The sequence below is a fragment of the Gymnoscopelus braueri genome (assembly GCF_963280865.1).
Source record: "Gymnoscopelus braueri genome assembly, chromosome: 16".
Taxonomy (NCBI): domain Eukaryota; kingdom Metazoa; phylum Chordata; class Actinopteri; order Myctophiformes; family Myctophidae; genus Gymnoscopelus; species Gymnoscopelus braueri.
In genome coordinates this window covers 27214531-27231220 of record NC_137616.1, presented here as the reverse complement: position 1 = coordinate 27231220, position 16690 = coordinate 27214531, and the positions used below count along the sequence as shown (strand labels likewise).

Sequence of the window (16690 nt, the reverse complement as noted above, 5' to 3'; positions counted from 1 at the left end):
GCCACACGGCACGCAACCAGGTATAAATCAGACATAACTAATTCCAGCTCGTACACCCTGAAGACATGAATATGAAAGGTGTCCGTGTTGTCTCAACTTCATCCTGTTTACGTTTCATCCTGTTTTCCTGTTTACGTTCCCGCTTCAAACAGAAGCCTTAAGGAGCTGATACAGTACACACACACACACACACACACACACACACACACTAATTACAAACCAAATTCACTGTCAAAAAAAGTGTAAACTGAAAAGTATTAAAAAAAAAACTAACCCTTTCAGCTCTGCCACATACTGCAAAAGGAGGTGGGTACCTTTCTGTCAGTGGCCATGTACCCCCCCCCCCCCACACACACACACACACACACACACACACACACGGCTGCGGTTGCGCCAAGACAGTGAACCCTGGTGGTAATGTGGGACAATGTATGCCATCACACAAGGTTTTTATTACTAATTTTGTTCTCAGTAGACACAAATGCACACCTGGACTTGCATTGCTAATGCCGTAAGCATCCTCAGAGAGCCTCTCGGGCCTCGTTTGGTTGAGCTTGACTTGAATCGTTAATGTTAGGATTCGTCATTTGTGGATGAAAACTCCCTTTGGCAAATCCAGGACACTGCACACCCAGGCATGCGTTTGTGCATTTTTTGGATGTGAGGGCTCGATGGGGAGCAGTTAGGGGTTAAGCGTCTTGCTCAGGGGACACTTCGACACATAGACCAGGGCCGAGAGGCCAGCGGTGACATTCTGATTACCAGACGGCCTCTCTGCCCACTAAGCTATGGCCGCCACTAAGCTACAGCAGCATGCATGCATGCAAACACACACAAAGAGCACATGTACAGTGGTGGGACAAAAGTGACAAAACTCCTGCCAACAGCAGCTGTCAGAGTAAGCCCTGCTCTGCCATTCAGCAGTGGCTGCAGCGAAATGTCAAAGACAATTCAGCATTAGTACTAAGATGAAACACAGCTACTGACTACCGGTAGTTTTTTGCAGAATTTTTCCAGAAAAAGAACAATAACTGCTCCAGTGATGACGACTTTGCTATTGTTTTACTTTGACAAAATCAGAGTATGTGGCTAAGCAAAGCAGGCCAGCCTATTAATTAGCATTAGATAATAGCCACCCTTCGGATTGTGGAGTGGTTCAGCAATTGCCTGCCAAATGCGCTTTTAATCTAGAGTTTTGTATTGGCTATGTTCTTTTTATACCACAGTGAGTTCTGAGAAAGACAAACAATGAGCCTGTCAGAAGCCATTATGTCGCACGCACAGGCAAAGAGGCAAGTGTAAAATATATGCTTACATCCACAGCCAGACTTGAGGAGCCTAGTGGAACTAGTAAGTAAAATTAGTAGCTTAATTACTATTTCCAGTAGTGTATGATAGTTTAACTATGTTCAACATCCAACACCCACCCAACACCCATCAAATATTGCTGTACCTTGAAAAAACGTTATCAATGCGTGGTAATGCAGTTGAAAGTGCGGACATTTTTGAAAAATATGCTTGTATGGTGTTCGAGCGCTAGCAGGAAGGTCCTATAGCCATAGACTTGAGTTACAGTAACTGCCAAACAGTAACTTTTCTAACGCATAGTTACAAATACACACATACCCTTTTCACAATGAGCATGCTTGCTTACTGTCTGTCTTCTAGTTTGTGACATTGACACATTCTGACAAATTCAGTTTGAATTGGATGATGTAGCTTTAAAGGACCACTTCACCCATTTTCAACCTACTTCACATAATTGGTCATCACTAATGTTCATTATAAGATGGTACCATTTCTGTCTACTCCAGGCGGCAAGCTTTCGATCTTGAAAAGGAAGCCAGTGCAAAGTAACGAAAACACAGTTCTCATTAATGGCCTATCCACAAGTTTCCTAAGGCATTAATTTGTGGGCATCACTTCCTGTCGATTTGATCAGGAATCAGGGATCAAATCGACAGGAAGTGATGCCCACAATGAAACTTGTGGATAGGGTGTCGCTATTTCCCCTCCTACTGGTTGCAGAAGCATTTTCATTCCATTAAAGTCTATGGGTATTTGACCAGACTTTACACTTCATTTTATTACCTTAGTAAACATTAAGTACATAAGTGGATTGAGGGGTATTGGTATGATGTGGTAGTGTTAGTGCTTATATATATATACGGTATATTTGAATGTGCGTATATGGGTATATTCAGGTGTATATCTGCGAGTGATAGCGTGTATAAGAATGAAGTCTTGAATGTACATATTGAATATTTCTGAGTGTTCGATTATTACGAACAATGTAAGTAGTCTTGAATGTAAATAATTGTGCCATCTTATAATGATCATTAGTGAGGACCAATTATATGAAGACAAGGTTGAACATTTGGAAAGTGCTCCTTTAACTTAGTTCAGCGGTAGCTTTGCTGTATAGCTTTGCAATTGTCAGTGTAGAGTAATTGGCAGCTTAGTTGATCACATTTTCAGAGTGGCTTCCCCAATACTAACCACAGCTCACAAACGATTACATTTTCACATTCAACTGCTCAGCACTGTTCTGTTGTTCTACCACCCTTTCTTTTTGGTAATTCACATTACTCTGTAGTCGAGTTGAGCTGGATACAAAGCAAATCAGACTTAAACCATTTGCAGGCGAGGTGACTATTTCCAGTGAAACAAAAGCATCAAAGACTATAAAGGACAGAGCGTTCGGGTGGCACAGGGGGTAAAGTACCTGTCCATTCACCACAGAGTCTAGGGGTGCTAATCCACTGCTGTGCATACGGCTTTGCTGGGCGTGATACAAACACTACTGCCCGTGTTCAGGGGAGGGTAGATAGGTGGGGAGGGTGATCTTTGTGGCTGTGCTAGCGACTCCTATGGGCTGGGGCAGCACCTGTAAACAGAGGGTGTTAAAACGGGAAGAGTAGAATGGAGGCGCTATGTCCTCCTGGTGGGGGCTACTCACTGGCAGTTGAGCCCATGGGGTAAAATAGTAGTGGAAACACAGATATGTGATTAATTGTGGGGTTAATTGGCTAACGACTAAATTGGCAGAAAAGAGGAGTAAAAATAAAGAGGGGTAACAATAATTGGCTACTCTAGAATACAAATAAAAACATATTATAGAGAACGGAGGCATTTAATTTCTATTTTTGCTGTTTTTTCAGGATCCGCTTGGGGCTGAAAACTACCTGCTGAGCATCTATGTTTCTAAAAAAAACTCTTCAGTGGGAGGAGATCTAACACAGAATCTGTGCTCATAATGTCAAATCAAATATGATAATTGGGCTTATGCTATTTGGTGGAAACTATAACTTGTGCATACATACTATTTTACTGTGATTTGCATCATGAAGTTTCAACCTCCTAAACAGGGCAGTGTTCCCTCCATGGTCTAGCGACTATAGTTATACACGACTAATTAAACTTAATGTTTATTTGACATCTGGTACCAACATCTGGTGACACAACCATAGTGGACACTCCCGAGTAGCTGGGGTGTGACTAGCTGCTGAAGGTCAGTAAGCATGCCGAGTGAACCTGGAAATAAAGCTGATTGGATCTTGAGGGTTATGAGGGAGGCTATGACACTTGACATTTCCTCCATTCAAATCATTATACAGCCACATTACGCTGGCCTGTAGATTTAGACACGACATGCAGTGAAGGAAAGATGAGGATTGGGTCATAAATAAGGTGTGGCAACAAGAACCTTTTTACAAGATACTTTTATGAGGTTTCTTTCTTTCTGAGCAAGTAAAACAGAAAGCTGAAGCAATTTGATAAAAACTTGATAAAATGATTTATATAAACCTCTCAACCTGGGCCCTATTTTTTATCCCCACCAGGCCTGTAGGTGAGGGATTATGTTTTCGGCCCTGTGAGTCTGTCTGTATGTCCGTGCATCCATCCGTCTGTCCGTGAACAACTTATCTCTTGCTTGAAACTTTGCCGGCAGACTCCCAGTAGGCCAAAGAAGAACCTCCACCCCAATACAAAATATGACTTTTTCAGCAAATAAAAGGGGTGCTATTATTTTTTACTACCTTTTTAAAAACTTTATTACAGTTGCCCACTATCTAGTTCAAGCCTGTAATCTCGCGCTGAAATCCAATGGGACTTGAGTCGCATAGCTGGAGGGGGCGGGGGTTATTGCATCTACTGGGAGCATAGGAGTCTGTTGTTGACAGCGACAAAACTACAGTAACTATTCACAATAACTTTCTTCCATAGACATGACAAATAATAGTCTCATTATATATTTATGCAGGACTTTCCTCCTCTACAGAGTCCTGCATAAAATATGACACACTTCCAAGCCATATCTCACCACCCAGTCTGGTTGCACTTTTCTACAAAACAAGATTATCAAACAAATAAATACAAATGTTCTGCACCTTACAGCTTGGAGTTACAAATTATACATAGGGAGACGACTAAATAATTCCTTGGTGGGGCATCTTGCGGTGAGCATTTAAGCAGGGTGGGTGCCGAGGGGCTGGGAAGAAGGGGAAAACTGCTGGCTGCAGACCGGCCACAGACAGCATGCTTCTCAACAGTCTGAACGACAGCAGCTCTCATTGAGGGTGGGAGTTTGTCACTGTCTCACACATTGACGCCCTTGTGAATGATCATGAATCAGTAGATGACGTGTGTGTAATCTATTGTAATCGTAATATTTGGCGAGTGAAAAATAAGGTGAACTCGGAGTGACTCAAGAGTATCAGAGAATGGGGGCGGGGTGGTGGGTGGCAAAGATTTCAAGCAGCTTTCTTGGGTGACAGCCTTCTGCAAGACTTATCTCAAAGTGCTACTGACAAGTGATAAGTGCCACTCCCTCTCTGCACTTGACATCCTCTGAATGTCTCTCTTGCTGCCCCCCCCTTGTGTTCCTTTCCACTGCTGTGCACAAAACCTTTTTTTCTCTACGTACATTTTAAGGACTTCTTAGATAGCTATGAATTGACTGTAAGAAAAGTAATTAAAGCTAATGTGATTAATTCTAGTAGAGTTCTACAAAGACTTCTCAGAAAGGGGTCACATACGCACGCAATTGACTGTATGCACACTCAGACACAAAAAAATATATATTTTTACGCAAAGGTTTGGAATGTGGTTTTGTGCATTCCCACATACAGACAACATAAAATGAATGAAGCCTTCCAATATAAGTCAAGAGCCCCCCCCCCCCCAACAGCCCCTATTAATGAATGTGTCTAAGACTGATAACAGTGTCGCCAGGAATGTAATCATACTGCCTGTGACCTGCAATTAGTGCTGCAGAGCCTCGAGACTGTGTTTGTATTGTGTGTGTGTGTGTGTGTGTGTGTGTGTGTGTGTGTGTGTGTGTGTGTGTGTTTCAATAAGACCTGAACCAGAGCCATTTTAACAGACTTAGAAATGGGAAGAAAGGGATGAAATCCCCCGTTCAACTTTTCAACTCTCGTTACAGTTTCTGAGACTATGAAAGCTCTTTAGAGAAGAGACAACCTGCTCATATCCCTCAGTCCCTTGGTCAAACATATGGTGTGTGTGTGTGTGCGCATGTTTGCAAGTGTGTGTGGGAGCAAATGGGGATTTCTGTGCCTCTCGTTAACCAAGTATGAGTTGAGTCGAGTTTGTGTGCTAGTTCGGGTTGTTATCATTCTTGCGTGTGTGTGTACAGTATGTGTCCTCTGAGTGACTCTGTCACTTTCATCTCTGATCCCTTATGGTAGAATGCTGCGGGCCTAAACACAATGCAGGTGCCTCCCCGCTTCTCTCTGCCAACCTCTACTTGGTTCCAAACATTCTCGCTTCTCCGCACTAGGGTGCTAGGAATCTCTGTCAACTTACCTGTCTTTGCCTCTGTCTGTCTGTCGATCTATCCTCCAACTACAGTATCTACTCACTGTATCCATCTATCCATCATGCATTCCCTCTTTATCAAAATCCTTCAAAATCAATTCAATAAATCGCCTTGTTTTATTCTCTTCTTTGTCATTATCCCTGGCTGGTTTATCCAGACATTTGTCCCCTTGATGGTGAGAGCTACAGAGCTTCAGAATAGACCCCCCACACTCTCTTTGCCTTCAAATAGAAGGCTAAGTGAGTAATTTTTGAGCAACTTGGCCTTTTTCCCCCCCAAAAGATTAGAATTGGGAGCTTGACGGCCAGGTAAGGCTGCTTATTAGAACAGAATGGGGCAGGCTGTCTCGGTATGTGGCCCACGTATTACCTATTTAAAATGGAAGGGCCACTGCTGTGCTGAATGAGCAATGTGTGAGTGAAACACCTTGAATTTAAATAATACACGAACAGATAATAGGGGTGAAAGAAAGTTTCCAGCTGGGGAGTGAGAAATGTGAGGGATACAATAGATTTTTGGGCGTCTTGAGGCTGTGGAGTTTGGTTTTGAAATGCAAGTCTTTGCTCCACAGAGTCTAGGGGTTCTAATCCACCGTGGTGCATCCGGCTTGCTGAGGGTCCACACACACACACACAATTGTCTGTGTTCAGGAGGAGGGAAGCCAGGCGGGGAGGGTTATCTTTGTCCCTGTGCTAGCGACTGCTATGACTGGAACGGTGCCTGTCGGCACCGTTAGGGCTGCCGACAAGTAAAAATAATTGTCTAGAAACAAAAAAGAGGGGGGGGATTCTTTGTTCTTTCTAATAAGTTATTTTGTTGTGAATACCGGGACTATTATTCACAACACTACATTTTGTGTGCTTAATAGTTGTTCATTACTGTTTTTGTATTACACCCGGATCTTGGAGGACAAGCTATGGTCAAGGGATGAAAGGAACAAAAATCAAGAAAAATAAAGTAAATGAAAGTGAAAGAGATCAGTACCGACATACAACATTTTAGACCAACAAGAGGACGACACTTGGAAACCCAAGACGCTTTTCTCCTCCAAAGTCCCTCGCTAAGGTTGCCATTGAAGGGGACTGAAACATCAAGGACAAAAAACATATAACAGAAATAAGAAAATGTTGCCATGTTTTCTTATTTCTGTTAAGTGCCTATTCCAGGATGTGAAAGACAGCAAACAACACACTATTCTAAATGAGATTTCCAGCTGATTGCTAGCAGAAAAACAGCAAATATTCACGCCGGGTATTACCGGTACTGTATGTCTGGATTTCATCCCTGCACTGGAACTCTCATTTCCACAAAAATCATCAACCTATGCAGGCAGCAGCACAATCACACACACACACACACACACACACACACACACACACACACACACACACACACACACACACACACACACACACACACACACACACACACACACACACACACAAACAAATTGATGCAAACCATTCTTCAGCACTCACTTGATGTAATAGGGAACCTTGTTCTGAGAAACTGCTCGTTGCCACGGGAGCTGTACAGAGGCTGGAGAAATGGAAAGGGACAGAAAGAAAGAATTATAAATAAAACACCATTATAAATAAATGTGGCACAACTCTACATGCGTCAGTTTTCCATTTCGCTTTCACCCTTAAATAAATCTAGTACTTAATAGTTGTGTAATAGTACAGGCTACTTGCGCGAAGAGGACTGTTACTGTGCATGAAATTGGAAAATAAAGCAAATGGGTATTATTACTCTTTTACCAGAGAGGATGTGTGAGAGAGCGGGGTGAGAGTGTGAGGGGTGAGTGCTTAGTCAGAGACAAAAATCTCAGAAAGAAGATCCCCCGTCGGCTGCATAATGTCTAATCTCGTAGGTTTCATTATGAGAATACATACAGATAAAAGGGTCGGAGTGGCGAGAATGGCTATAAGTAGGAGGATCTCCTAAGACACAAAAGCAATTTGCACGGCATGACAAGTGCTTCAAACGGTAAGACTTCATAGCGGCTGTCACACACACACACCAGTATGGAGAGGAGCTGTTACTTGATTTATTACCCTCCTCTAGTTTCTCCCCTCCCAGCAGGATGGCGAGGTGAGGTGAGATGAGACGACAATACGGGAAATTGAGATTATGAGATACTGAGCGAGCTAGATGAGATAAGCAGGCAGAAGTCTCCACCGATACCGGAGGGAACATTTAGTAACTGGCGTAATGAGAGCAAAAGCGGAGGGAAGATGAAGAGGGAAAGTGGACTGCTTTGGATTTCCTTTTCCTTTTCTTGTTGTCGGAGGAGGAGAGCGGGGTGGGGGTAAATTGCAGTCTGTTGGAGACGCAGCATTTCGGTGTGGTTTCACACCTGGACAGAACAGTGCGCCATCCATTTTGTTGTGGTGTCGTAGAGTCGGGTACAGGAGAATAACACTAATGGTTATTGAATATGACTATGGAAAATGGTGTGAGAGAGAGAGATAGAGAGTGAGGGGGAGGGGGGGGGGAGAAGGAGACTTAATGGTCTCAGTGCTTACATTTATCCTACCCTTCTCCCTCTCTCTCTCTCACTCGGTCTGTTTATCTGCCTAAACTCTCTGTTAACCATACTGAGTGGATGGCAAGTGCAGGAAGCCAACGGAGAACTGTAATTAAGCCCTGCATTATTCAAGAGCAAAGTGCCTCATCTGCAAACCACACAGCCTGTTTGTGTGTATCCCTGCATGTACAGTACTCTACGTTATGTCCTGTGAGCTGTGACACCCCCACCCCTACATGACTATGTAATGTAAAAGATTAGATAAAAGATTTAAAGATGTAAAGTGAGAAACAGGGAGCAGGTGTGAACCACGATGAGGTCGGTATACTCACTGGACAGAAAGTGTTGGGAGGAGGGCCCGAAGTCCCTGTGGGCTTCCTGCAGTAGCTTCAATCTGTCCTCCACAGACACCTGGACACACAGACAGACAGACATACAGACAAACAAGACAATTAGGCTTCATTTATATACCCTCATACAACAGTGTCACACGGCGAAATTACTGATCTACAAGCTCACAACACGTTACGTCCATGACGGTTTGAGAGCTGGTAGATCGGCTATTTTTGGTTTGCAATACCACTGTATAAATTAGCTATTAGACAGACAGTTACAGTAAGACTAATTCATGCTTCAGCGACAAAGTGTTGTGCAACACGCACAAAAGATGAGGTAAATTCTACAAGGTCACGATAGTCACAGTCTTACCGAAGCACCATTTTATCTTCATATAATTGGTCCACGGTAATGCTCATTAAAACATGGTACATGTACCATTTCTGTCTACTCTGTCTACTCACGTCTCTCAGAGGTGGGCTGTGCACAGTTCAGAAATCTATGCCTACCAATAACAGCATCGATGGAAATATCAAACAAGATTTCAAACTTTTTTTCTTTTCTTTGCAAGAACAATAAATGGAGTTGGCACAACGTAAGTTCGGGAGGAAGACTACAGCTTCAAACAATAACATTGTTCTTCACCCTGCTTTCCCCTCACTCTATTCCCATGATCCTTATCTGTCATGGTAACTGAACACAACTCCACCCATACTCCTCTCCGTGACTTTGCTACTGTGGTAACTGATAGCTTTCCGCCTGAACTCCTCCCCTTTCACCAATAAGTGAGGACCATTTGTACCTGCCAGGTCTACCTGTCACTTGTGCATTGTACTTCGTATCCCTCCCTCCCTCCCATTTTTTCTTCCAGTCTTCTCCGATCTATCCTAATTTTCAGGTTCCAGATGGGGGTCTTGGAGTGAAAGAGCGCGTCCCTAGACGACTGCCAAGATATACATCTCTCTCTTCGGACCCCAGGCCAAATACTCAGGGTCCCCTACCCCCTTGGAGCTCACACGGTCATGCCCTCCATTCTCTCTCCATCTCTTCCTCTCCCCTTTCATCCTCACCCCCCATCCTCACCCTTTCATCCTCGCCACTTCCCCTCGTCTCCTCCGCTCCCCTCTTCCTCGCCACCCCTCCTCCCTCTTCCACATCGTATCTCCCCTTCCTCTCTCTCCAACCTTATACATTACATCCCTCTTCATCCCTCAATCAATACATCCCTCCTCTTCCTCTCCTCTTCATCCATTCATCATCAATTCATTTATTCCTGACAGGTTTATCTCCTTTTCGAAATAAAAAACCTTAAATGATGTATGGTTTGAAGACGTGGTCTGTACTAGTGAACTTCTACTTCATCATGCTAACTTTCAATGTGCAAACTGAATTTCCCCCCTCATAGGTCTAATTAGTTTCCATTATATTGGAATCCCGCTGATGATGTCACTGGTAGGCAACTGTCCATAGCCCACCTCTGAGATTCAGAGCGAGTAGACAGAAACGGTGTCATCTTATAATGAACATTAGTGAGGTCCAATTACATGAAGATAAGGTTGATAATGGGTGAAGTGCTACATTAAGCATCGCAGATCAGTAATTGGATGGCTTAAGTAAAGGCAATTACAAACCGAGACCTATTAAATATTTCTTCAAAAGCATTGCTCTTTAATGCTATGTTTACGGTAGCTCCACACCAGGTATTTATTAAAACCACACACACTCCTTTATGTTGTGTTTTGACTCTAGCTGGGTGTGTGTGTGTGTGTGTGTGTGTGTGTGTGTGTGTGTGTGTGTGTGTGTGTGTGTGTGTGTGTGTGTGTGTGTGTGTGTGTGTGTGTGTGTGTGTGTGTGTGTCTCTCTTCCATAACAGTGAGGTTATTGCGCTGCATTAGAATAGACTGCCAATATTACTGACACACTTAATCTCACACACACAGACACACACTTATGGTGGACAGATAAGGCCATTCTCTTCGGGGAGCCAGGAAATAGGAGGCACGGAATAGCTCACCGCTCTGTCTCTTTCTCTGCCCTTGCTCTCCACTAATGACTAAAATGGTTACCGTCCCACAGAGAGGAAGATGGGGGCTGCCTGCATAAGCCAACCGAATCATCACACTGCACAGTCGGACTTGGCTTATTAGTGAAACTGTCATCTTAGTTCACTCACACTGTGAGGAAGGAAAAGCAGTAAAAATGAGAGAAACTAGTACAAAGTGAACAGCTGACATATTCTCTGCCATCCCCTGTGCCATCTTCTTAGTAACTGGACATATTCTTTGCAGTAAGTACACTAAGCGTAGGGAAATCAAGGGCAGAAAGTTCCAGAACTCTCCCCCCAGTGTCTTTTTAGTGTCACACTTATCACAGAGAAGCTTTCAGGGTTTTTCCCCCTGCGGTTCTATTGGGACACCCAACTCCTGATTAATTTATAAAAAAAATACCCATTTCCCTTCAGGTCTTTCTTTTTTTCTTCTTCCCTGCTGGAGTGCATCCCTAAAATTCATCCTTTTCTGAAGCGGGGACATGGCGCGGCCTCTGTGCAGGGAGATTAGTAACGGACTTGGACACGCACTACTGAATTGGCTACGCTCCACAATGTTCCACCTCGGTGTCTGTCAGGTCTCAGCCCATCTGCGCCTGCCTTCAGTTTGATGCCATCCCAGCTGGGCTGTGTGTGTGACTGTATGGCCTCATCCTCAGCCACTGGGCACCATGGGTACACCAGAGGGCCAGGCTGGCACTCAGCTGGGTGGGGGTGGGGGTTCCAAAGAGACCTTAATGGAGCTAGACAGGTTTCCTGCCCACATAGCTCCTCAATTCTAGCTATTTCTGTTAACGTTGTGGGCTATGATCCATCTGGGTATGAGATGGACCTGACAGGGAATTGCTCTTAACCTACATGTACTTGTAGAACTTTGACAGGTGGGAGTGATGTAGTGAGGCAACTCAAGACAGTGTGAGATAAGATGTCACTCACAGAAAACTAGGCTCGTCAGAAACCGTCTGTCAGCACTCATACGGTCCCACCTGTTAAGTCCAGCGTAGTCAAAGAAAGGAGGATTTTCAAAAACTGCTTAAAATGAGTTGTGATGAAGACACAGAGGGGAATTAACAAGGACAAACACAGCAGACGATGGGGACTCGTTCTAAAGTTTAGTTACTATACACTTTCGCTCATCACATCAGTTTATTTGGTTACACTGGTTTTTAAAACTTAGGGTTGGCAGGTTTGTATACATTGTGTGTTTTTGTTTTCTTTAGATGAGTTTGCACAGATCCCCTGCCCTTAGAGAGATTGGGTCATTGCATTAATGTAGTATTGATCGCTAAAATCTTTAATGTCTCCGTTTCAGCAGGTGCCAACAAGGCGGAGGTTTTCTTTTGGAGAAGGGTATCCTGGCGGCAACTATCAAACCTACTACGTGGTGAGTGCAGCTGTGGGTTGGTGGAGCTCGAACCAAGGAGATGATGCGTGTGCGCATTAGGGCTAGAGATGACAGTGCATACCTGCCCCTCAGCCTAACACCGCCATTTTAAAAATATTAACATTAGTAATAGAACAATCTGAGGTTGATTCCATTGTTATTTTAGTGCATTTGTTTTGGTTGCTATTGCAATATACCGTAAATTGTTGGGTAAGGCTGAGCAAGCATTCCCTCCTGTTTAAGAAGCCTGCCAGCAACCAAACTTTTGAGTGTCTCATCGTTTTTGAATGAACAAAAGGTTAGTTTTGTGAACACAGTCTGGCAACTTCAGTAATGTGTTCAGCCATCATAATGACATGACGCATTAGCGGGATGACAATTCTGATGGTGAGTTAATTCAGTTGTACCTTAGCCCTTTTGTTCAGTCCTTCGTGTCCCCTTCATATCCCTTTTGATCCACTCGGTGATTGTGAATTCAATCGCCGTACTAGTGTTCCCTTTGTATGTTTAAAAGAGAGAGAGGCCAACTTTGAACTTGAATTTGAAATTGTTAATGCGGCTGTGCTAATTTTCTATCTCTGTTTTAGACCTTCTGGAGAAAACGTTTTCTTTAGGAAAGAAGTTTTCTTTAGGAAGGGGAGTATTACGGCCAGACGTATTTATTTTGTATTTGTATAATTATTTTGTATTTATGTTATTTTGCATTGTATTATCCTGTGTTATTTCCTGTGTTCCGATGTGGAAACTGGTGACTGTTGATTGGCAAACTGACAGACACCTGCCTGTGGCAAATTGATTGTCAAGTCTGTCTAAAAGCTTTGAAATTATTTCCATTTTTGTTGTAATAAATATATGTTCCATTTTAAATTCAGTTTCAGTCCTTTGCCATTTCATGTTGCGTCCCTTCTAGACTAGGGGACGTAACATATATGGGGAGCCACCTGCCACACCCCTCTCATACACACCCGCAAACTCACACGTATACAGCACATACAAATGAGGGAATTTGCGCTCTGATTCACATGATCTTCTTCCCTTAATCTCTAATGATATAAGAAACATTTCCATCTGGCACACAGGGTGAATCAGCAAGCAGACAGAGAGAGAAGAATATGGAGCAGGGATTCATATAAAAGATAAGCCTTACTGCATATATAATTGGGTCTATAAAAGAAAAAAAAGAATACGGTAAGCTTCTCGGAATGCAGATCTCCGCTCTAAAAAGGCCCCTCAACATGTAATTGGGTATGATTGGATGGTGTGTTCATGATATATGAAAGATGTAAGAAATATGCCCTCCCAACAAATTTGTGTAGGCAATTACACCAATTAAAAAGTATGGGGAAAAAAAACCTGTTTCATGTTCACGAGACCATTTGTGCCTAATTTGGTGGGAGAAACCATTTAGGCAACTAACAGTGACATTTGTATCATTTGTGGTGCCCTCTATGGGTGGAAGTGAAATAGCTTTTGGTATTGTTTAGAGGCTCCTCAATGTGTGATTCATATTTGGTGCAGATCAGATGCCGTGTTGATGATTTATGGCATTTACATGATCCTTGTGGCCCTGTAGAACTGTACCTGTAGCAGCTTCCATCTCATATTGAGCTGGTCCAGTTGTCTGGAGGCCGTGGAAGACAGCTGAACATCCAGTGGGGTCAGTTCTGAGGACAGCTCATTGACCATGCGCACATCCTGCCTTAGCGGGCTGATCTCCTCCCTGAAGGCCTGGGGTGAGAGGAGGGAGGAGAAAGAGGGTGAGGATTCATGGCCAAAGGAACATCAAAATATGGTTTTGGGGCTGTGCAGATTTTTCAATAGTCGCTGAAGTTCATCAAAAGTCACTGTAAACAAAATCAAATAACCACCATAAGACCAATATTGAGACTCATATTCTTTGGATTCAGAGTCCTGTATGACCCATCACAAAATAGATCAGGTTTAAACAGGAAAACAAAATGTTTTCCTGGTGTACTATGCACTGTTTGTTGCCCGCAAGCTATGCTTATGCTATTATGTGAGGCTACCAGCCTCAGTTTTATCTTATTTATTTTTTACTAGTAGCAAGAGCAAATGGCGAATGCGCAGAACCACTTGCCATAGCTGTGTAAATAAATATAAAAAGCTAGGTTATAGCCCTGTGTTTTATTATGATGATTGACTGCAATAAAACAATTTTATGTTTAGCATATCTCTGCCTAGTTGGCTCATTAATTAATGATTCATTTGCAATATTACTGTATCATTCATAATTATGAATTAGTGCATGACGGCCCTTGCATTTTGAGTCATTGTTGGTCCGGGGAGGGGTGGGTGGGTTTATGTTTATTATTATTATTTGTATTATTATTTGTATTAACCTTCTGTGTTGTTTTTAAGTTGTGTATGTGTTTGTATCTTGTATTTGTTAATTTACCCATTCGAACATGATTGTATTGTCGATATAATAATAAAAACAATTGTTAACCAAAAAAATGAATTAGGGCATGACGATTGTTGCTTTTTGCCCAGAATAATTATTTTATTGGTCTTAATTGTTTGTTATGAGATAAATGTACTGACCTCACTTCAAAAGGATTTTTTAAATCGTTATTATTGTATTGTACTTTGTAACAAAACAATACAAAACAAAAAATGCAAGCCAGATGCATTCGTGATAGAACCGCAGAGAACAATATTGTGCTTCAGTTTGTGTCATACTATATAAATGGGAAAATTGTATTCCATTAAATAAATAGCTTTCTCCACTGAGTGGGTAGACTGCGTATTAAAGCGATATCACCAGCCACACTGTAAGCACAAAGTGATACCGGGGGAATACAACACATCAACGAGATCCCTGTATGGACTAACGCTAAAGTAATGGAGAAGAAATTGCTTCTCTAGCCTCCGTCCTGTACCCGCTGTTCATGTTATTTCACTTTTCTCTCTTGTGCTTTTTCATCTCATAGTTGCGAACTTATCATGAAAGTATTGTTCCCACTGACTTGGCCTGCCCAGACCTCTCTGGGTGAAACCAGATCATTCCTCTCCAGAGGCACTGGCCCAGTTGGACAAGTTAACCCATTAAGACCTGAAGCCGATTCTACAAATGTCTTCTAAATCCTAATAGTTTAAAAAAAAAACGTATGTTACTATGTCAGTGGTTCTCAAGGACCCCAAAATGATATGTATTTGGCCGTGGACCCCCATCTCAAAATATTTTGTTCCAGGGACCCCCAGAAGCAAAGATTTGAGTTACAAATGTTCGCTTTAAAAATATGTATATTAAAAGATTTGCACTTGTAGATCTGCTATTTTTTTATAGCCAAAGTGTAAAATAATACTTTTTAGCTCAAATCTAAAAATGCGACACAGATGCGTTCCCGGTCTTAATGGGTTAAAACAAGAAAGTAAAACACCCCCCCCCCCATCATACCACAGTCTTTTCAATATGGTCCTGCAGTGAGTCGATGAGCAGGTCGCCCACGGGCTGCCACTCGGCTTTGGTCTCCTCTGCGCGGGCCAGCCGCAGGTCCAGCTGGTCCATGGAGCTCTGCAGCTCCTGGAGGCGCTCCAGGGCTCGCTCAACCTGGATCTGCCAGACTCCCACGTGGCCTCTCAGGCGCTCCCAGCGCTCGCGCACCTCGCCCGTCTGCTTGCGGATGGCCCTGGCCACACCGCGGGCCTTCTCCTCTGGGGTGAGGTCTGGAGGGGAGGTGGGGGGTAGAAGAAAGGAAGGAAGGAAGGAAGAGGGCAGTTCAAAAGCAAGATGATGAGTGACACCAGAAGAGCAAGAGAAGGTCAAACCTGACCTTCAATAAACACATTGACAAAACCTCCGACAAATTCGACAACTGCAGCTGCAAAGAAATACCTCCATTTGTATGATCTTTTCTCATATAGAATACTGTTTCACAAACTAGTCATTTGCTGGTGCCACAACCATCAAAACCCGTAGAACAACTGTTTAAGAGAGCCATTGAGGTGTTTGATAAGAAACCCAACTCATACCATCACTGTACCATTCTTTTTTTGAGTTTTGAAAACTTTCATTTACAAATGCCTACATGGACTGGCTCCCCCTCCTCTAACGGAATTTATTCGAAGGAAGAGGGACACGGGACGGGACGGGGCTCTAGGTCAGACTCCAGAGGGGACTGCAAGGTCCACCGTAGGCGGACCACCTTTAGACAAAAATGTCCTCTCTATCAAAGGTTGTTTGGACTGGAATCGTCTCCCAGTTACTCTAAGGAAGAGCCCCACACTCTCATCTTTCAAAGGACAATTAAAACAGTGGTTGAAAGATAACCAGACATGCGATCACTTACGGTATAATATTTGTATAGACTTGACTAAAATGTTATCTTAATATATGCCTATTGTTGTTAACCACCGTTGTTATATTGTGGTTTTGTTTCATGTTTTTTGGGGGACTACAGATAGAAAGTAGCTTTTGCTAAATCCATCATATTTACACCTACTCATGTGTATGTATTACATCTGTCTTGAGTTCATTAATGTGCAGTGTCCCGACAAAATAAATGAAGTAAAGTAAAAGAACACAAAGTA

The 16690-nt window shown here is 43.0% G+C and overlaps 1 protein-coding gene across 13 annotated transcripts in view; it reads right to left on the bottom strand.

Moving 5' to 3' along the window:
* The window catches only part of utrn (utrophin), a gene marked incomplete at its 3' end in the record, with an annotated part of 232858 nt that overhangs the window by 47449 nt on the left and 168719 nt on the right, over positions 1-16690 (bottom strand). For all 13 annotated transcript variants that reach the window (XM_080452440.1, XM_080452443.1, XM_080452444.1 and 10 more), the window contains 4 exons: positions 15558-15826; positions 13721-13867; positions 8705-8783; positions 7321-7381 (listed from right to left, as the gene is read on the bottom strand). In XM_080452440.1, coding sequence (XP_080308566.1) covers positions 7321-7381; positions 8705-8783; positions 13721-13867; positions 15558-15826 — 556 coding nt within the window. The remainder of the gene's footprint in view (positions 1-7320; positions 7382-8704; positions 8784-13720; positions 13868-15557; positions 15827-16690) is intronic.